This window comes from Perca fluviatilis, chromosome 21 (assembly GCF_010015445.1).
Source record: "Perca fluviatilis chromosome 21, GENO_Pfluv_1.0, whole genome shotgun sequence".
NCBI classification, from domain to species: Eukaryota; Metazoa; Chordata; class Actinopteri; order Perciformes; family Percidae; genus Perca; species Perca fluviatilis.
The window spans coordinates 15,220,323-15,242,311 of record NC_053132.1 but is presented as its reverse complement, the minus strand read 5'-3'; the positions used below and the strand labels follow the sequence as shown (position 1 = coordinate 15,242,311).

At 39.0% G+C, this 21,989-nt stretch overlaps 2 protein-coding genes across 2 annotated transcripts; both read right to left on the bottom strand.

Annotated features, from left to right (window-relative positions):
* Positions 1-2,332: 2,332 nt before the first annotated feature.
* Positions 2,333-9,259, bottom strand: slc35g1 (solute carrier family 35 member G1). The gene is made up of 5 exons (XM_039787776.1): positions 8,752-9,259; positions 6,723-6,903; positions 4,961-5,095; positions 4,487-4,683; positions 2,333-3,513 (listed from the first exon to the last, which is right to left on the bottom strand). Exons 1-5 carry the CDS (start codon positions 9,059-9,061, stop codon positions 3,101-3,103), a joined length of 1,236 nt encoding a protein of 411 aa, XP_039643710.1. The 5' UTR covers positions 9,062-9,259; the 3' UTR covers positions 2,333-3,100.
* Positions 9,260-9,804: 545 nt separating this feature from the next.
* On the bottom strand, positions 9,805-21,691 carry lgi1b (leucine-rich, glioma inactivated 1b). The gene is made up of 11 exons (XM_039787775.1): positions 21,577-21,691; positions 21,005-21,433; positions 20,767-20,838; positions 19,221-19,292; positions 18,454-18,525; positions 15,730-15,801; positions 14,677-14,846; positions 13,826-13,990; positions 13,439-13,659; positions 12,779-13,025; positions 9,805-11,829 (listed from the first exon to the last, which is right to left on the bottom strand). The coding sequence occupies exons 2-11, from the start codon at positions 21,205-21,207 to the stop codon at positions 11,480-11,482; spliced, it is 1,644 nt and encodes a 547-aa protein (XP_039643709.1). The 5' UTR covers positions 21,208-21,433; positions 21,577-21,691; the 3' UTR covers positions 9,805-11,479.
* Between the last annotated feature and the right edge of the window lie 298 nt (positions 21,692-21,989).

Below are 21,989 nucleotides of genomic sequence, written 5' to 3'. Positions count from 1 at the left end.
TGACTCAGTGGTTTGTGCCATTGTCACATATCGAGTCTTTAGCAGAGCTAGGGTAAGGCCATGGGCTTTGGGACAATGATGCAAGTACAGACAATGCCTCTACACAGTTTGGGTCTGTTCCACAAGTTTCAGTCATGTTTGAAAGATATAGTGATGCATGAAAAAGAAGACCACAAGCAATAAGAGTTATAAATTCATATAGAATTTATTATGAAATCATAGTATACTAAATATAATCAAACACTATGCAGAAATATATACATCTTACAGAATGTCGATGTAATACATTACAGAAACAGTAAAATAAATACTATTAAAGCATAGTTTAAAAACCCTAAAAATTGCTTCTTCTGTAAGGCTTATAGGTCCTGAAACAAATGTTTATCTAACCATTTGAGAGAAATACAACACATTGTGCTTACACTATCAGCATTTAAGTCAAACTAATATACTGAGAGGTAAAAATCGTAAAATTAGCTTCTGAACACCTGAAGTGACCATGAGTACTACTACTAATGTACTACGCACAAAGATTAAAAAATGTCACAGTGCCTTTAAAAAAAGTATGATACTGGGATCACATGTGATAGGCCGATTTTAATTCTATTTCACACTTTGATGTTACTGTTCATCAGTTGAAAGATGAATTATTTCCCAGGGCTTGAACCCACATTAATCATCTAACTATATTCTCCTTACAACTAATGGGTAGGATCAGAATTGTATGAATGCTTTTTATTTATTTTTTATTTATTTATTAATAACTGGTATTGGTAATTAAATACCATACCAGTTCTAATCATAATAACCACAGCAAATTAAATGGGAATAAAAAATCAAATAAGCTCTAATAGGAGATTGCTTTCTCCAGCATGGAAAGGTCTCAGATATCACACTGTGCCACCCCCTATAGGACCATTGTAAAGCTAAATTAACTTAAAGGTGCAGTAGTTAAGACTTATAAAACTAACTTTCTGTCATATTTGCGGAAACTGACCCTATGTTCAAGTAGAACTACATGAAGCAGGTCATTTAAAAATATAATCTGGCTCCTCTGGAACCACCTACAGCCTGTAGGGCGATTTGCAAAAATCCACAGCTCCCTGTTCAGATTCAACAATCAGGGCCAGTGGGGGTGTCTAACAGCATGTCAATCACTGCTCAGGCACACAAATTAATTCTCCCTCGTGGGGGGAGGGGCTTAGGAGACCGTTTTGGGCTTTAGCAGAAAGGGGGGGGAGGTACTGAGAAATTGTCGATGTTCAAATTCTTTGGCTAAGTCCTGGATCTTCACAATCCTACCTACGGCACCTTTAAATAAAATATTCCTCTTGGAATCTGTGTGTGACTTCTTAAAGTAGAGAATTAACAAAACAAACATACATTACGGTCATAGGAAGAGTCACATTAGACTATGCAGCTGGGCACAGTGGTATTGTGTACCACAACCTTTTAGTGGAAGGACAAGACCCAATATTGCTTTTTAGCACAATATCTTTTTGCTCTAAAAATACATATTATATTATGAGCTCAAGAGCTTAAGACTAGTTTTCTTATTTCTCAGCCAGGTACGGTACATCTAACCTACTTATGGATGATCATGAGGTGACTACAGACATCCTCTACCTTGCACAAGAATCACAGATTCACCGAGGCAATCACAAAAACAAGGATGCTCAAGTGTAAAACCTCAGCATCAGCTTTTTAGTTTAGTGACAAAGTGGGACTGTTGCGACTATTCAACTGAGTGATGCAGGGTATGTTTAAATTGAACAACCTCCACTGTTTTGATTTAGTTTCATCTCTCATCTTTCCTCTCTAGGAAGAGGAAGTTATCATCTAGCAACCCGTGTGTGCAGCTGTTTGGATGCTCACTTTATTTGTTGAATTACAGTGGCAGTCGGTTACTGTCACTTTTTTCTACTCTATAGCAAAGACAAAGTGCAAACAACACCGCTCTTTGAGCATCGTGGAATAAAAATATATTTTGAGACTGTTGAGAGCACTAATTCAATGCTTTAAGATGACAGGAAATGCTAGCCAATATGATAAGAGCTGACTCCTCCTGAGATGAAGAAATGTGTGCAGCCTTCAGTTAAATAAAAAATGCTGTTAGGCCTTATCTTTGAAAAATAAAAAACATTAGTTATTGGGTTGACTTTTTTTCCAGAAGCACCCTACTTCATATTCACATCACACCTGGGAGCTGGCCAGGTTACTGAGTGTAGGTTGCAGGTTACTGAGCAGCTCCACTAAGGGAAGCTGGAGGTTAAAGGTCCCTACTTAAGGCACTTCAAAGATATTGTTAAGAAATGAGTCACTATGGATTGGATAATATTGGATATTATTTTATTATCTTATAAACTATATTAGATGGGATAGGGATGACAGAAGCAAAATAAAATCTAAAATCACGAAGGAATAAATTCTTCATGGATTGGATTCAGGTGTAATTCACATTTGGGCATCATAAGCAGCTCGGCAAGAGATCCCTGAGTAAATTGTACAGCTGTTTCGAGTTTAAAATTGTAACCAAATTTGGGATTTTATGTTCATCTTTTATATATTTTTTTGTTGACTCAAATATCTGTGAAGTTTTTCTAATAAACATGTATCTAAGTGCTAATACAGCTTATTTGTTTTGCATTACATTTCGTTGTTTTTATTGACAGAGTGATCCTAGCTGCATTGTCAGCACCACAAATATATTGAGCATTTTTGCAGATACTCATTCGATAGTGCCTAGTGCATACCACAATAAAAATGAAATATGGAGTATACTATTTTTCAGTATCATATTATTGTCAAGTTATGTAACACAGTATGGATGGTCCCAATGCAATAAACCTCTCTCTTTGGCTATTGTATTCAGGTTAAAGCAAACGTAAAATGGGACTGAGGATATCCTTCATAAAACTGCTTTATTATGATGAAATTAAACCTCAGTCCCATTTATGTTGTACACATTTTTAACTCTCTAATGAGGTTAAACCTTCTCACAGGTTTACGCAAGAGTAACAAGTAAACTACAGAATCAAGAACATATGTTAGGGGGAAAAAAAGATAGTAATACCAAAGTATTCTATGTTGCTTCTCCTTCTCAGCTCTTGCGAGAGCTGCTGTACCACTTCTGGAGTGCTACTCCACTAGTGCTCGCCACGACGCACAGCGCCCCTCCGAGGCTCCACATGGTCGGTGCACGGTTGAGGAAAATGAATTGGAAGATGAACGCCAGCACCACATCGATAGTCCTCATCAGAGCCACAGGTCCAGCCTTCTCAATCTGGAGGGCCTTTGTGAGGAAGCTCTGGCCTGCGATACCCAGGACAGCAATCAGCATCAGCAGCCAGCGATCACGGCCACAGTATGGGATTTTCCACTCCCCCAGGACGGATACTGTGATGATGCACTCGATGAAACCGATGACAGCATAGTACCAGACAGAGAGGTAGTAATGGACGCTCTTCCCCATCTTGCGAAGGACAACAAATGTAAAAGCAGCCCCAATAGCTCCTATGATTAAAAAAATTAGAGACTGAATGAATACAGCCATTAGAAGAGTAATTAAAATTAATAAAACAATAACAAAGACATATTAAACTTAAAGGACAAATAACATATGCTTTCAAATTCACTGCTTCATGGCTCCATACCTGAAATATTTGAATTAATTAACTTAAACTTGTTCATTTGAGTTTCTTTACTCCTGGATTGCCTATTTCTTTGAAATGTTCTGCCATGCCTGAGATTTATTTACTCAAGCACTCAACTTGGAATTTAGATTATAAAAAGAACTGCTCCATTTTTCTCTATCCTATTTTGGGGGCCAAAGTTCAACTTAGTTGCACTTAGAAAACGTGGAAAATCAGGGGAATGAACTCTGCCGTGGCGCAGCTGCTGAAGAGATCAAAGATGGCGCTCTATTCGAAATAACAGCCTTTCTCTGTGAAATGTTGCACTTGCGCATTGCGTGTGAAAGGCGGGTTATTCACGCAGGATTGTGAGATTAATCATCAGTTGCAGTGTGCTGTAAAGAAGTTACTTAGGACTGTAGAAGTAAAAGAAAATTTAGCAACAAAGTGAAGCTCCTAAATCATTGGTCGATCTTCATTTGGGACCCATTTTGAGACACTTGGTAAGCGCAAAAGAAAATAGTTGTTTGCGGGTTGGAAGCCGGTGAAGGATCATGACTTTGTTACTAAACTAGCGATTCCTGCTAGTTGGAAAATGTCACCACGACCGAGAGGAGACCCCTCAGAGTATAACCATGATTAATTAAAAAGACTGTACCTCTCAGCTGATGTGCTGATGCAGGGGACATAGCTAGTTGCCATGGTAATCCTGACTGACAGATGGGCAAGGAGTCTGAACAGAATTGCCAACATCATACTTCTTCCTGAATGATTCTACCTACTTATTATGGTCAAACAAACATCACTGCTATACAAGTGCTGTATGAAACGGTGTTCATTATTAATCGTATCACCTGCAAAGGCAGCAATAGTCCCCTTAATGTGGTTAGCATAGTTGCCCTCAATGCCACGCCGATGGTCGCCAAAGAGAAATGGCGGTCGGGCGATGAGGAGGACTCCAGTGATGGTAAAAACAGTGAAGACACAGTCCCAGATTGTACATCTCTCCTTCAGGAAGATCCAGGCCAGCAGGGAGGTAAAGACTGGATTACTGAAAGAGAGAGAGTACGTGTGGGAAAAGTAATACATGTATGGGTACATTTAAATAAATAAACCATACAGGGAAGATGAGAGATGAGGTATTCCAGATCTTGAATGAATTACTGAGAGATACGAGAGGGAGAGATAATCATGTAAGGAGTATGGAAAATGTTGGAAAGTAGGAAAGAACGAGAGACTGATTTACGAAAAAGGTGACAGGGAAGATAGGATCTATTTTTAGTATTAGTAAAAAAATTCCACAAATCCACAATTAATTAAGCTCCTACCTGAACATGATGACTGTGGCGTCAGCTAGCGGCATCTGCTGAACAGCATAGAAGAGCAGGATCATGGCATTGGAGCCAATGAAACCCCGAAGCACCAAATATATGCGTTTGTCTCTGGGACCAAGGAAACCTGTCCTGGAGGAACAGAGATATGAAGATGATGGATGAATGAATGACTGGATGGATGGATGATGAGACTGACCGACAGAGGAAGTAATAAACAGATTTTTGGAATTTTTAGTGAGCGGAGAGATGACAAATGACTGGATGGCTGGATAGACAGATGGGTAAGTAATGTGGAGATGACAGTGATGGATGGACAGACGAACGGATTGAAGAAGGAGAGTTGGTTATGTAGACGGCGTATGGATGGATGGATGGATGGATGGATGAATGAATAGGTAAATGAATGAATAGAAGTACTAGTGGCATTCTTTGGGAATTAAGTTTATCTTTGGTTCTTGGGGTCACAATGTGATTCTAAAGTGAACTGGTTTTCTATCCATCCATACAAAGAAGCAACTCATAATAAGCAAGTGGAATAAATGGACAGAGAGAAAAATTAATGATTGTTAGACTCTATCTTCTTTCCCGTCATAAACTTTCAATTACTTGTGTTTTTTTATTTAGTTTCCTGGAGGGCACATTATTGTATACATTGTGACATAATAGTTTCACATGGCTTGTTTTAAACATACATACAACATATATATATATATATTTACACTACTAAGATTAGTGGTTTTATTATCATATACGGTATTTGTTTTCTTAACTTTGCATCAAGCCAAAGACATCTATTTTTTTATTCTTAGTTCCACTATTATGCCTAGTAGACACAGGCAGGAAGATTATTACAGTGCTCACTGCATTAGTATAACATAATTTTTTTGTATTACAAGTAGCTTGAAATCAATAGAATTTTGTAATACATTATATCATAATATATGATCACTTCACTGAACGTCTGTAAACAATATAATGAATTACTGTCCAAATAATAACCGTCTAAAATACTATCTTTTGGTGTGAGAATACTTATACCTTTCTCAGTCAAGATGTTTCATTTATCACCAGGTAATCCTACAAAAGGTACACAAAGGGAAATGGACATCCAGGGGCATTGGGTGCATTTCTCACTTCCTTGTAAACTTCCAAAGAAAGCCAAATCATCGTTCTTCCTCATTTCAAGTTACACAGGAAAAAAAACCTACTATACTATAACACCTTTTTTGTTGATCGGCACTTACTTATGAAACTAGAGTGTGAGCAAAATATATTCAGATCACCTCTGGTGCAAAAGAGCCTGGAAGAAATACTGGACACCATCTTTAAAACATGCAATATTACAACTTAAAATCATACCTTGCACAGTATTTCATTTTTTAAGTGGTTTATTTAAAGTATTGCATTTCACTCCACATAAGTTACAATATTCTTTTACTGATCAGTACACTTATAAATAGAAAGGTTGATCATTTATAAGATTTAGTTTTGTGAGTATATTAAAAGCATACAACTTCATGTGTTGAGCAGTGATTGTATGATGTAAGAGGCATGAACACAAATGCAGGAATCCCCCTAGAAAATTGCTGGCAGATATATGCATTACCTCGCTGCTGAGCTTAAGCACCTAAACTAATCCCAACATATAAATTGGTGGTTTGAAATAAAGACTGTTTGGGAGTAAATGCAAGTGTAAATCTTACACCTGGGATTAACGTTTTATTGTCTAACCGTGGGAATCTAAATGTTTGCTTACTTGTGGTAGATGAGTAAGGGCATAGTAAAGAGCATCTGGAAGAAGCAGCGTATGGCGCTGATCTCAATGGCGTGGACCCCCTCGATGGTTTTCACCAAGAGTGCAATGGTGGAGAAGAAAACTGTGGACAGGAAAGCATAGAACAAACCAAGACCTGGACATCTGTTTGGTTTCTCTGAGTCTGAAAAAATTAGAAAAAAAAAGGAGCGAGTCAAAGAACAGGGAGTTAAGGTGGGGGAGCAGATATGTATGAGGGGAGAGGGAGAGAGAAAGGGGGCCTAAATGGGTATCACTGTTCCACATTTCATTTAAAAAAATATTGCTTATTATGTTGTGCTTATGTTGATACAGTAATGGCACGATGGAGCAGTGAAGTTGAAAATATGTTATTGAACTCCATGTGGCCTGGGTACAAAATTCAGTTGAGAAAAAAAAAAACACAGACAAAAGATCTGCAAAAGACAGCGGTGTAGTGTTTGCAAACCCTGCCTGTGGAACAATAAACTGATATGCTTATGGAGATAACATTCCAACCTGAGGTCACTCAGACATCTTTCTTTGTATTTGTCCACAATGTTTAGGCTACTTACGGTTTTATTATCATATATACGGTATTTGATTTCTTAACTTTGCACCAAAGACATGTATTTTTTTTATTCTTAGTTCCACTATTATTATTATTATTATTATTATTATTATTATTATTATTATTATTATATTATTATCCTAGTAGACACAGGCAGGAAGATTATTACAGTGCTTACTGCATTAGTATAACATTCATTTTTTTTATTACAAGTAGCTTGAAATTAATAGAATTTTGTAATACATTATATCATAATATATGATCACTTCACTGAACGTCTGTAAACAATATAATGACTTACTGTCCAAATAATTACTGTCTAAAATACTATATTTTGGCGTGAGAATACTTATACCTTACTCAGATGTAAGATGTGTGTGATTTATCACCAGGTAGTCCTACAAAAGCTACACAAAGGGAAATGGACATCCAGGGGCACTGGGTGCATTTCTCACTTCCTTGTAAACTTCCAAAGAAAGCCAAATCATCGCTCTTCCTCATTTCAAGTTACACAGGAAAAAAAACCTGCTATACTATAACACCTTTTTTGTTGATAGGCACTTACTTATGAAACTAGAGTGTGAGCTAAATATATTCAGATCACCATTGTCTCCATAGGGATGGGAAACAAGGTATTTTTCTTTTCAAGTGTGATATGGTAAAAGCCGTATGGTTGCAATAGTACTGTATAAGTGCACAGTCATCTCTTAAGTTTCAAGTTTATTTCATTTATATAGCACTTTAAAAGCAATGAAGCTTGCACCAAAGTGCTTCACAAAGACAAAAAACACATGTAAACCAACATAAAACACACATAGATGTGCATATATACCTAGATGTAGTGGAAATAGCCTATAAGAAGATTTACATAGAAACAAGTTGAAACACAATTGAAAGCCAGAGAATAAAAATGCGTCTTAAGGATGATGCAAATGTTAGGGTGGCTTACAGCAAATGTGCATCATATTATAGTTATTATTAGGCATAGCACGTAAATTAAGGGTATTCGTTGTCCGTTTATTCTGAAATAATAAACGACCATAATAAAAATTATATCTTGTATATAACTCACATTATATTGAGGCAGACTACTGTGACGTAAAGCATATGATGAAATTACGTAATTCGTGTCATCCCTAAAGAAAAAGAAATAGTTAAAGAAAAAATGTATGAAGTGACTGAGCTTTCCCTCAACTATAACCCTGCTAATATTGGCTATTAGCCGCCACGTGATATCAGCCCTGATTATACATGACGTTACACGGTTGTATAACGTAAAGGCTACGCAGGAAGCCATTGGTTCTCAGCTGGCTGCTTAACACTGTATTTCTGCATTTTCTTCCCATCAGAAACTAAAGTCACTAACGTGTGGTGGGAAGATGGAGACACGTAACACTTAGATGACCGTCAGACAAAACCAGCTAAGTGCGTGCTCTCTTCTACCTTCAAGTGCGCTTCCGTCTCGGGATGCCAGCCTTCTTCTGACGCAAAACGCCGGCGGGCATAGTGTTGTCTTCTCGCTGCCTTCCAGAGAATTGTCGCTTCCTCTCGCTCCCTCAGCATCACCATCGTAATCACAGGACACATCATGGCAGTTACTTTGCAAGTGAATCGTCGCTGCTGTCCGTTCATCATCGCCACTCTCGTCGCCGCTGTTTGTGTCATCATGGCTGTCAACTTTGTGAAACACTACACTAACGCCGTCCTCTATGGACAAAGCCCGCTCGTGTGTACTGTGGTTACAGTCGCCCATGGTAAGATGTGACGGCTGGGCGGCAGCATGCCTCGGACAGAATGCTGTCCGCCTTCTTCGATGCCCTGAGTGAGTGAGAAGATAAGGTTAATGACTAACCTTGGTGGCAGGATACTAAGGTTACTTTACCCACAGGGGGGCAGAACTGAACCTAACCCAAACCAACAACTCTGCTGGACAACTATGAGATTACCTAACGTTTACGCCCATAGCAGAGGGAGGCAGTGGAGATTTGAACCAACCAAAACTCATCTTACACACGTCTTTATGAAAAACATGCATGTAGGCTACGTTAGTACAATACGTAGCCTATTAAAGCTGTGTGGCTCATAATGTGTAGGTGACTTTTAATGTAAAATAATGAATTTGTAGGTCATTTGACTAAAAATCATAAATGTGAGTCATAATTATGAGCTATAGGCCTAAAAAAAAAAAAAAAAAAAAAAAAACTTTCATGTATGTTGGAGCTGGAGTTTGCTTGGGGCATCAGTGTATCTGCTGAAAGTAACTGATGTTTTTGCTGATTCACTATAAGGCCACAGTTAAACCTTTTCTATTTACCACCACAGTGGGGTGCTCACAACACACTGGCTGACTGACAGCACTTGTTTTTAGGGCAAGACTGGATGTCAGTGCACTGAACTGTAAATATTAGCTATCAAGAATCACAAATTGAAAGAGGAATAAAACATAACGTATACTGTGGTGAATCAACAACAACAATAAAAGAACTGCATCTCTGATTTAACATTTTAGTATTTTATTACCACTGTACATAAAATACAATAAGCAAGATGACAAAGGAATAGCTATTATCCTCTATCCTTACCTAACTAGATTAGACTGACACAAGTAGCCTAAGCCTACACTGTTTTGCAAAAGTAGCATGGTACACAGCATTTAAGGAGGTGATCCTTATCTAGACTAAATTCTATATCTATGGAAAATCAAACATTGAGTGTGGTCCCCTCTACATACAAAAGCAATATCATATAAATTACTTTACACAGTATTGTAAAAACGTAAACAATATATTTGGCAAATCAGTGAAGTCAGTAATTGTTATCAGAATTCAGTTTCGTTTGTGTCAGAATAAGAGGACCGTGTGAAAGCACAGGTACCAGGTGCTGCACAGCGGTTGGCTTTTTAGTTGCGGAGTAAAGACAACAATGGTTTTGTCAATGAGGGAGAAAAGGGGCAAGAGTGCAGTGAAAGAGGGAGGGCGGCTAGGTGACACAGTGGGACGCTTCTAGCGAGTCATTCATCAGGATTCAACACTATGAGTGTCTGTATCGTGCATGCAGTCTTGCTTAACTGATGGTCATAGAGTAGACAGGACAGAAAAGGTGTTTTTCTCAGTTTCTCACAGTGAAAAAAAGACTGATAGGTTGACTAGCTGCCAAATTGCACTGGAAGAATGTACATAATCCTCAACAATTAGCCCAAATTTTACCCGCATTTGGTTGGAAGCTTGCCTTGTATTATTTTCAAGTCAGGTCTTATAGTAACAAAATACACCTGACATTTCCAACTACAGTGGTGCTGCTGTTAACTTATCATTAAACTTGGGTTAGATTCCAATTTAAAAAAAGATTCTTGTACATATGTTAGATCTACAGGGTATCTAACAACCCAGGCATTGTCACATAGGAGTTAGATGACACATTGCTTGAATACAACGTCCACATATCTAAGTAACCTTTCCATTCTGAATAATCTCTTATGACATTTTACTCTGATGTGAATTTTGCTGAAATGCTTTGTTAAATAAAGAAGACTTAAATTAAGAAAAAATGTCTCATGTGTCCATAGTTTTTTCATTTTTTTCAAGAATGTTTTCCTATTATTGCATGGTCACAAGCACTACCAAATTCCTATATCTTTCCTATCAAATTCCTATAATAGAAATAAAATTGTATAGAGTTGAATTGCAGAGACATATATTGTATGTCTAAAAACTGCAAGTACACCTGTAGGGGTGATTAAAATACAAAAGCACTGATTTTATAGCTTTCTTTTTCCTGAACGATAGTCAGTTCGCACTCTGGGTGGAATTAGGTTAATCAAATGGAGAATAAGGCATTTCCAAACAGATGAAAATACAAGGAGATTATCAAAATAAAGTAGTTGCAGCAGGTTGCCAAACACTGTGTAGAATATATTTTCAATATAATGGAAATGGTGTCAGAGGTCTTAACATAAACTCATTGATCATAACAAATGTCAACCACTTAATCTCAACTTAAAGAGTCTGAACTGTATTTGAAATATTTTTTTGAGCTTCAGCTTGAAACGTCCTTTTGTTTAAAATTGGGACTTGCTGGTGAATTCTAATGGGACTGACATGTTCAACACAATCACAGAAGAAAGCATTCAAATGGTAGTGAACATAATTTGTCCCAAATAAGACGATGGGTTTTAATTACTCAAATCGATCATAAGGTGCTCATAGATCTGAGTTTTTCCCTTGAAGCTGGATGCGAGCAGGAACACCCGGTCGTCAATGGAAACCATAGAAAATGCTCGAGGCGCCTGGATATTCAGCTCCTGAGATGGGACAAACTGGCCCCTCTCGGTGTCCCATTGGTAGACCTGCGTCAATGAATAATCGCTGCCCAAGATGGCATACTGCCAGTTGCCGATGGAGACAGGCTGGAACACCATGGAGCCACGGGAAGGAAATGTCTGGACCTCCTTAAACATGGCACCGTCCCAGCGCATCACCTTGGAGTCCCCGATGAATCTTGTCAAGCATATAAACAGCTCACCTTTGAAAAAAATTCACGGGACTGTTGAGTTTACACATTCAGCTACTAAATCAGAAAAACTCACAAAAGAATGTCATTTCAAAAGAATGTATAGCTTGTGTAGAAGAAAACTAATTATCTTACAGTTTTTAGTCTCATCCTAATAGTCTCTTTCCTGTTCACCGATAAGTTCCTGCTGTTCTGTATGACATTTTGACATGGAGCAGACAGCATTGAGTCTATGCAAATCTACTCAAACAGACTTGTGAGTTGAATGTCTTCTCAGCTTTTGTTTATTCTGTTGTGTTCTGTAAACTTGTATAAAACCCTGGCCAGGCAGAAACTGATTATGTTCAGAGAGAATTCTGCAGCATCGTTTGAACTTCTGTCCCCGCTTTGCAGTAAAAAAAAAAAGAACTCATCTGAACCAGCCACAGAATCGGACCTGAAAAACCTTTTCTTCTACACTTGTTATCTATAGCTACTCAGCAGAGTCACTAATAGATGAGCTGTCCCTTCAGAGAGAAAAAAAATACAAAGAATATTATACAGTAATGATTTATGGGCAGGTTTAATGGCAGTGGACAATGACACTGCCTGTTACCACCTTTAAAATAAATGCCTATGAGGAATGACAAACTAAAGTGTAATAAATCACAGCTAAAAGTGTGACGTGAATGTTTTTATTGAATTAACCGCATCAAAGGAAATATTGACCCTCAATCAAAGTCCACTGCAAATCATATGACACACGCCAGACTATCTTAAGCTTAGCAATATAAACTGAATAATGGCATGAGTAGAGTACTGTATTATGCAGTATCCTGCTCCAACGACAGAGTAACTCACACAAGCTGATACTGTGATACTTTATGGTTAGAAATTGCTTAAGAGTATGCAATGTCTTTTTACTTAGTGCCAAAATAAACCCTGTGTGTACATACACTGCTATTCAAGCTACAGCTCTCACCTTTGACCCGGAAGTGTTTGACAGAGAAGACGTCCTCCATCTCTGGTATGTCGGTCCTGCGGTCAAACTGTTTCTGGCTCCTGTTCCACTGGTAGACAACGGGCCTCTGTGAGCTGCTGGACAAGATCAGGTGGGGTTTGTTGGAGATCTCCAAATATTCTACATCCGTGTCTCGGAACCACGGGTGGAGTGACTGGTGGGAGTAGAAGCCATTGCCGTTCCATTTGTACACTGTTGTGGAGCCGGCCTATGAGAGTAACGTGTACAAAATGTCAGATCAAGTTATTCAAAACTTACTGTAACATAGACTTGTGCTTAGTATGAGTATGGAGCCAAAGTGTGTGTGTGCGTGTGTGCGTGTGTGCGTGTGTGCGTGCATGCGTGCGTGCGTGCGCCTGAGTGTCCCCAAACATATGTGAGCGCATATGCTAACATTTGGCAACGCCAGGGTAATCAGCATGAGCAGACGCAGACCGACATGCTGCAGAGAAGGACACCAGGGGGAAGGAATGGCTGACACGGTGGGAGGAGTAGCAGCTTAGAGGAGCAGTACCCAAACAGGGGCTGGACACAATAACAGAAACACCTGCACAATGTCATGCAATCACATACCATAAAATCAAGTACTTTTGAATAGTGGAAAAGCAAAAAGTAGCCGACCTTGGAGCTGTCAGCGATGACAAAGAAAGACTCTCCGTCGATCATGAATGTCTCGATGTCGTTAGGTTTGCGAATCTTCAGGATGTCTATGTCCTGGATCTTGATGAACTTGTTGGCAGAGGGGTCACGTTTGTAAATGTGTGAGCCTCCGAACAACTGGGCCACGATGACAAAAAGGTGGTTGTCAATCACCATGGGCTTGCAGACCACAGTGGAGGTGCCTGGATAAGAAAAGAGAAGACACATTATCAATACTGGACAGATAACCATTAATACTAGATTATTATGTCCCCCATTAACAATAATACATAGCCATTCGAGGCAGAAACATTTACATGGGATTGCCCCATAACATCGATACTGCTCTTCACTTGTTTATGGACTTACTTTCAATGGTGTCGTAAGTCCTGAAGGTCATCTCGACGTGATCCCATTCCAGGAAGCTGCACGTCCCAGCAAACGGTTGTGCAAACACAACATACTGATCCTCGTCAAAGGTGAAGGCCCCCACCGAAATCGACTCAAACTTCAGCGACTGATAGGAGGCAAACTCTGTAGATATAACGTGACACTGAGTTCAATCCTTTATCTTTAAAGGTCCCATATGAAAGTGAGATTTCAATGTCTTCTTTTTTTTAAATTTATTATAAAGCAGGTCTAGGTACCGTAAAAATACTGTGAATGTATCAAAACGCTCAATCAGCAGATAAATGCACACAGCCCATATTCAGAAACTGTGCCTTTAAATGAGCCGTCAGGACTTCCGTACGGTTGTGATGTCACAACTATACTATATATAGCTTTTTAAAGTGCCGCTACAGTTCCGTTATAGTTATTCCCCAGCTGCAATGATGGTGCAGAGACTCAGAAAGCTCAGATGTGGAAAACCCGGATATACTGACCAATCAGAGCATTCGGGAGGGGGTCTTACAGAGACAGGCGCTAAAATGGAGCGTTCCAGACAGAGATGTAAACACTTTCTAGTAGAAATCCCAAATACAATATGAAGCTGAAAGTGAGCATAATATGGGACCTTTAAAAAAATCCATTCATATTGATGCTTCTTCCATAAACAGGAAGAAGACAGCAATGACATTTCAGCTTTATTCTCAGCCCCATTAGCATTATTGATAAGAACAGGAAACGAGAGTGAAAAGGGCGAAGCAGTTAACTGGTAACAGAAAGCTAATGTTAGTTTAATGCTTCTATGACAGGGGGCAGATACAGGAAGATGATACCTGCTGTGATGCAGTCGAAAGAGTGTGGCAGCAGGTCATTGATCTTCTTCCCCTGGTAAATGGGTGGACCGCTGCAGTAGATCTGGTCCAGGGTGGCATTAGTGTGGTGCATCCATTCCACCAACCACTTAAGCTTGCAGTCACATATTAGGTTGTTGCCACGTAGATCCCTACACGTATGTACAAATTGCATGGGATATCGGTTAACAGGCTTGTTAAGACAATAACAAGATATTTTAAGTATTTTATTTTCAATCCCCTGTCTGTCTCTCATCTCCTTGGCTGCACTTTGGCTTCGAGCCAGGAAAGCCACAGCAACAAGTGTCCTATCTCCTGAGTAGCCTCGGCTCGTCGCCCACTCTCAGTCTGAATTGCTGTTGACCTTGGATGTGGGTATTGAATCCAAACACACACTGTAGCCTGCATTATTCAAGCTGATTGTGGCCATGTGAAAAAAAGCGAGGATCCAATTCTTTTCTCTGTAATTGACTTGTTTACCATTTACTCTGACATTCTGGCATACAAACCCAAGCTTTCCTCTTCTCTCCTTCACATCTTTACCTTTTCCCATTGCAGCAGAATAGCTTCTTCTACAGTCTTATTTCTTTACTCTGTTTCTTGTTACATCTTTTCCGCCTCACTGTGGCCTCTTTTTTTCCCCGGCTTCTGTCTTTTACATTCTCCGTTTAGTGTGGGATTTCCTCTCTTTTCCTTTTTAGCCCTATGACCTCATGCTATTACTGTATTAAATCCCACAGATTAGGAAAAGAGGGAGGAAGAAGACAGGAACATCTGCCATTAATCCTTTACCACCCCTACCAAAAAATAATATTACATTTGAGTTCTATCCTACTTGTCAGGATAAATAACAATCAAAAAAACATTCTCTTTTACAAATCAACTTAGAGTTAGTTCTATATTAACTTTAACCTTACGAACATACAGTAAATCGACAGAAATGAATGAAGAGTAAATCAATACATTAGAAAATAGATTAACTGATTACTAAATGTCTCAACAAAGCACCCTGTGTGTAAGACAGACTGAACTCACACTTTGGTCAAAGCATCCATTCCCTTGAAGACATCTTTGGGCAATGTCTCAAGGTTGTTGTAAGCCAGACTCCTAATCAACAAAGAGAAAAAATAAAACACATGGTGATTGAGTTAGAGGTAGACCGTCTCTCTAGACATAATAGACATTACACTGTATTATATGCTTTTCATTCGTTCTGTTAGCCAGATTGACTTGAGCAAGAGTAGAATAAACTAATTAAAAAGAAATGAATCAAGCAACGAAAGTCGGAATTGCAATGCCCTGACAATATTAATGGGACATAGAGTTAGTTGTCACAAAGGCTAAGTGGTAAAATAGAGGGGAATTTCCTTCCCCAAGGCTGTCAACTGGATGATATCAGCCAGTTAAAACCAACCATCAAAAGCTGGCACCCTATGGACACATTTCATTTGTGAGCAAAAGACTGAACTCCAAACCAGAAAGAGATGTGAATCAAATGAAATGTCAGCGTAATTCATGAACACTGCATTATTTATTTGAGAGTTGGTTCTCCAGAGAGAGGCCATTTTGCTTTGAGTTTGTGCAAGAATGCACTCTCCAAACAGATGGGGATGGAGCAGGATGGACAGGATTCCAGCAGGACCCCAGCCTGCGCCCTTTAATAATGTATTAACTGTGAAACATTTAAAATAACCTCTCATAATGCATTTATTTGTCATTCCTTTTGTTTACTTTACTCTAAAACAAATTTATGAAACAGGAACAGAGCACTCTATCCATGTGGTTGCAAGACTTTCTGAGTCATAGACAGTTTTTAACAGTAAATCACAGTTTGCATCTGTAGATAAAGCTACCGACCAGCACCTCTGAAGCTCACACATTAACAAGTTATATATCTTTTGTTTAAGTTGTACAAAAACCAAAGTGTGAAAATGACAAGTTGTGGTTTTACATGGGGTTATGTGCCGGACTGGAGCAGTGACCTGCTGGAGTCACAGCTGGTTGTTTGGCAACCTCACGGTGACATCAATCCTCCAGGAAGTCACTGCATAACCCTCCTTTAAACTGCAACTTGTCATATTTTTGTACAGAATAAACAAATTAGATATAGATATATAGATAGATATAACTAGTAAACTTTCCCCTAGCTGTTTCCCTCATGTTTCCAGTCTTTATGCTAAGCTAACCATTTCCTGTCTGTAGCTTCTTAGTGAACATAACATGACAGTGACAAACATGACAGTGGTGTCGATATTCTCATCTACAGTAACTTTTGGCAACAAATAAAAGTATTTCCTAAAAGTTTGAACTATGCCTTTAACACTACACTTAACTAAGGGCATAACAAGTCCTGGTATAGAACTTTAATACCAGAGTTGCAGAATAAATTGTATAATAAGGTCAGAATGTCAGTTGTAAGTTTCAAATCATTCTTGGTCTGAATCTAGTCTCTACTTTCTCTCTCAGAGCACTGGTGGGATGAGATTTTCTCTTGTGTTGACTTTGACTATACACTCATTAATGTGACGTCTGCTGCAACAGTTGTCAAGGCAACATTTCCCGTGATGTGGATTATTACAGTGCATGCTCTCAGACAGCTTCTATCAGACAGGTCACTAATCATTAATATCTATCAGTGCACAAGGCATAATGAATGCAGACCCTTGACAGGCCTCGTATGGAAGTGTTTGCTTGAATTTCAATGTGTGAAGTCACGCTTTTTGTAAAGCATAAATGGTGGGAAATGGCTATTAATGTGTTACCTTTTTACTTTTGCTCTTGCTGAGAGAGCCACTAATGTTGTAACTAACACCGATATTTGCAGTTTTAATCATGCTTCTTTGTCTTAGCATCAGAGTTATATGTTCTCTTACCGAAAGCATGCATGAATAAATGCTGATAAACCTCTCATATCTGAGTTCTTTCCTCTACAGTACATTCCATATAAGTTATAAATGATGAGGAACACAAGTATGCAAATGTTTGGCTGCACAGCAATGCATAAACTTGAAATGTGAGAGAGACTTTAGAGACAGATTATAGGTCACACGGTGTAAGGTTACAGTACAGTTATATTTAGTCCTGACATACAGGTCACTCATGCTCTCACCTATCTTTAGTTTTGGCAAGCATTGCAGTTCAGTGATATAGAATAGTGTTTACAAAACACTGATACAAACTGTTGTTTGCCTGTTTCCTGTATTAAGATGTTGTTAACAACAACATATTAACAAGGGATTCTATCTTTCTTAAATACTATAAATACAGATACAGTATGCATTACTTCATCACACTCACAATAGACCCCAAAGCAGTCTACAGCGGCACTGCTGACACTCCTGATCCCATTAGTGAAGCTATATGACGGTTAAAGCCACAGAATGATTCATCTTTTTATGCCAAAAATGTGTGAAGGACAACTCTGTTGGTCCACTGAGGCAATGTGACATCCAGATCTGCCCTTCAGCAACCTGATCCAGCTGAGCCTTCAGCCAGTAACCATGTACATCCCCACTGGCAGCAGCACTTCTGCCTACCTTTGCATTTCAGACAGTGACAAGAGAGAATGGACTTGTTAATGATTTGGGGTAAAGATAACGTAATGATTTATAAAATCTGGAGAAGTAAGGAAGGAGGAAAAGATACAGTAAGGCAAGCCCCCTCGTACAGGAATACGGGATGAAGGAAGTAAAGGAAGAAAGAAGGAAGAAAAAAAGATAACATTTTCCAACATGGCTTCCACAGAACCAAAATACTTACAGATGTATCAGCGCTTTCAGGCCCCGAAAGGCATATGGGGATATCGATCCGATTTTGTTATTTTCAATAAATCTGTGAATGACAAGAATTTTTCATTAGCATTTTGATAGATTAGGATTAACACTATGTAAGTAATCCCACAAAAACATCAAATATATTGTGACACTAAAAACGGAAATCCTTGAACTTTCTTGCATGTCTTCTCCCTTGGCAGTGTTGAGGGTTGAGAGCAGTTACTGAAGGGTTGTCTCGAAAACCTGAGCTCTGTCCTAATTACATATTAATAATATGAATTATACTTTAAAATCCCCTACACAACCAAGCTTGTGTTTTCAACTAGGCTCAGCATTGCATGAGGTAAGCAAAGTTTATGTACTAACAAGAATCATAAAGATGTAAGCTGTCCTCCCCTAATCAGGCAACATAAGTGAAAACCCCTGCGTGGGGTCTTTAAAATGGCAGCATGCCAATATTGCTCGATTTTAGAGTGAAGTGTTGATGGACACTTCTGCATTTCTCAACGCTAAACAGCTAAAACCAAATATAAAATATTTAGGACATTTTTGTTGCTGGTTACTGCAGTTAATGTTTCAAATTGGAAAATGGAAGTGTGTTTGATTGATGTTCATTGGTGTGTGCCAGTCACTTCCTATTAGTACAATACCGAAAGTATGCAACTGGGGGAACAGTTTGTGTACTTTATGATGTTTCACCACACAAATGTATACTTTATATTAACCATTTATGAATTTGATATAAATACTTACAGATATTCAAGATGTGGTAAACCCAGGAACGCATCCTCATCAATTAGGTCAAATGAATTCGCTGTGAACAATCTGTGAAGAAAAAAGGAAGAAAAAAACTTTAGTCGCAATCATAGTTTTTATTATAGTCCTCACAGCACTCCTAAATCCCTATATTTTTAATATTTCATAACTCAAAGGTGAACTGGGTTGAACATGAAAACGTCAACGGTCATCTGGGAGGAAATTTGTGGGTGCTGTCCTCTCCTGGCTGTGTATCTTGAAACTCAATTATTAGTATTGGGATATAAGTTGTGATTTATGATTGCCTATTACCAAAATCACTAACTCTTAAGTCCAAAACAGAGGGTAGGATAGAGTTACTGTAACAGACCACAGACTCATTCAGCATTGCTGCCCACAGTATGTGGTTAAAGAATGAATGAAAAAAATCAAAGAGAAATGGCAGATCACTCCTACACGTTTTTCATGAAATTAATGAAAGAGAAGAATGGATGCCTCCTCCCACATCTTTCTGAGACACCCTTTAAACCAGTAATGTAGGAATAGTGTCCAACAGGAATATATTGTGCCTCACTGCATCTCATTATATTTTATTGAATACATTATAGGCTTTTACTTCAAATCACTGTAAATCCGGTGGAAGAGTTTGGCTATTCAGGAAAACCTTATAATTCCAAGATGTCAAAATGCTGGAAATATAATTTTGTCATGAAACTTTTTGTGTCTATCTCGTGACTGCAGGCTCAGCCAAGCAGTGGCAGGGACATTTTACCCCCACAATGTTGGCCATAAGGAAGCCCCATTGACTAAGCAGCACTCTAATGGAGGTTAAGATACTCCAGGTCATCTTGGCAGTGAATAATGACAGAGGGGACAATGCCACTCATTCGTTTTCCCCAGCTAAATTAACTCTCCTTCTGGTCACAAGCCTTCATGCACATCCAAACTGATTAAGTATCATCTGAACATATGGAAGTACTGACGCCAAGAAAAATGTTTTGCTGAGACGAAATAATGCTTGGTGACAGCGTGCTGTTATGTGCAATACAGTGAAACAAGTGTGATTAGAGAGCACAGTTAAGCCTGACCTTGCTGTTAATTTGTGGATTTGCAATAACAAATTGCCCAATAGACTCTAGTCCTATCAAGATGTATAATAATGGATGTCATATGTCGAAGAAATGGCAAGATAAAGTCCACAGTCATGTTTGTAATTATGATTTTACTGTTTCCCTCTTTTTTCAAAGTGCTCTTTGAAAAAAAAAAAAAAGGAAACATGTTCATTGTTTATCTCTGTCTCTTTATATATCATCCCAGCAAACACACACATAGCTCATCTCTCCCCAGCCCCTCCTGTTAGTGTTGGTAGCCATGTGGTCTATTGCATAATCCTGACACCATTACAGAGAATCCCCCTTTAAATCTGCATATCAGCCTCTATAGACGTCCTCTGGGGAGTGCCATGCCTCATTATTTGATAAAACACTGAAAATGGGCAGACAGACAGACAGACAGACAAGCAGACAGACAGAAAGATACTCACAGCAGTTGCAGGGCCGGCGTGTGAACAAAGCTTCCTTCAATAATTTCATTAAATCCAGACTTGACAAAAGATCTGAATAGATGGAAAACATAACGAAAGGGGAGTTTATCTGAAAGTATAATAAAGATAAGATCGGTGTGCACTGAAAGGCAGAGACAGAGTATTCCCATAAGATTTCCTGACAATTCACAATATGAACAATACAAACAAGAGTCTATTCAGATGCAGGACCACTTACAGTGAAACGACGTCGGATGGGAAGGTGTGAGGCACGGATCGGACATTCTCACACAGGGCATTGTCTTTGGTGCAGGTACATCCAACGGGGCATCTGGGCGGTCTCACTCTCCGTCCGTCTGCCAAAACCAAGCTGACAGCGGCGACCCAAACCATGAGCGTCCATCCTTTCCATCCGCTCACTGCTCTGCCCGGGTATCCCATACCTTCTTTCCAGGTCGAGTACTAGGATTCCTGCACATGCAACTTTTCGGCAAAATCCTCCACGATTTGTAACCCCCGGATGTAAAAGTGTTTATAAAATTTTTTTTTACATACGTTTCTGTGTTGTTTGTTTTGATGATAGAAGCTGGTGTTGTGCGCTCAGATGCAGGCTTGTGTCTATGCTTCTTGCGTCTCAATAGGAAGGCTCCAGTCCAGCGGATTCGTTCTGCAAAGGCGCAGGATTACAAATGCGGGACAGACAGGACACGAGAACAGAGCACAGTCTCAGATGTGTCATGAAAAGGAATTCTGTCAAATCATCTAAAACACGCTGCTAGGAAATGTGGTTCTTATTATTCTGCTACTTACAAATAAGTTGTCTTCTAGACTCAATGCTGCTGCCATGTAAGAAAAAAAATAACAAATAAAAGCGTAAATTCCCGTGAGAGATACAAAGAGAAGGGAAAACAAGAAAGAAATGGAGGGGAGAGAGGTGGGAGGCCCCAAGGTGCGCTTTTTTATGAGCAGTGCCAGCTATTATTTATGCGCGCTTCAGAGCCGTGCATGGTTAATGGGAAGCGGCTATTCATGAGGCTCTGTGCAAATGCACCTGCCTCACTCATTGACATGCTGCATCTTTTCTTCTCTGCTTTGGCATAATAATGACATCAACTATGAAAAGATATCGAGTTTATACCGTTAAAATTATACTAATGAGACTCATTCTGTGACATTGTGGCACAATGAATTATGACCTATTAAAGTAGGCTATAATTGTGTTT

Bases quoted from the DNA above. Each gene is read 5' to 3' on its own strand.
- slc35g1 (XM_039787776.1), bottom strand. From the start codon at position 9,061: ATGGGCGACTGTAACCACAGTACACACGAGCGGGCTTTGTCCATAGAG. The intron at 5,096-6,722 runs GTAAGCAAACAT...CTGTTCCTCCAG, and splicing joins CCCTTACTCATCTACCACAA to GACAGGTTTCCTTGGTCCCA. The intron at 4,684-4,960 runs GTAGGAGCTTAA...TCTCTCTTTCAG, and splicing joins GCCACAGTCATCATGTTCAG to TAATCCAGTCTTTACCTCCC.
- lgi1b (XM_039787775.1), bottom strand. From the start codon at position 21,207: ATGGGATACCCGGGCAGAGCAGTGAGCGGATGGAAAGGATGGACGCTC. The intron at 14,847-15,729 runs GTGAGTTCAGTC...ACATACGTGTAG, and splicing joins ATGGATGCTTTGACCAAAGT to GGATCTACGTGGCAACAACC. The intron at 13,991-14,676 runs GTATCATCTTCC...TTATATCTACAG, and splicing joins TTTCGACTGCATCACAGCAG to AGTTTGCCTCCTATCAGTCG.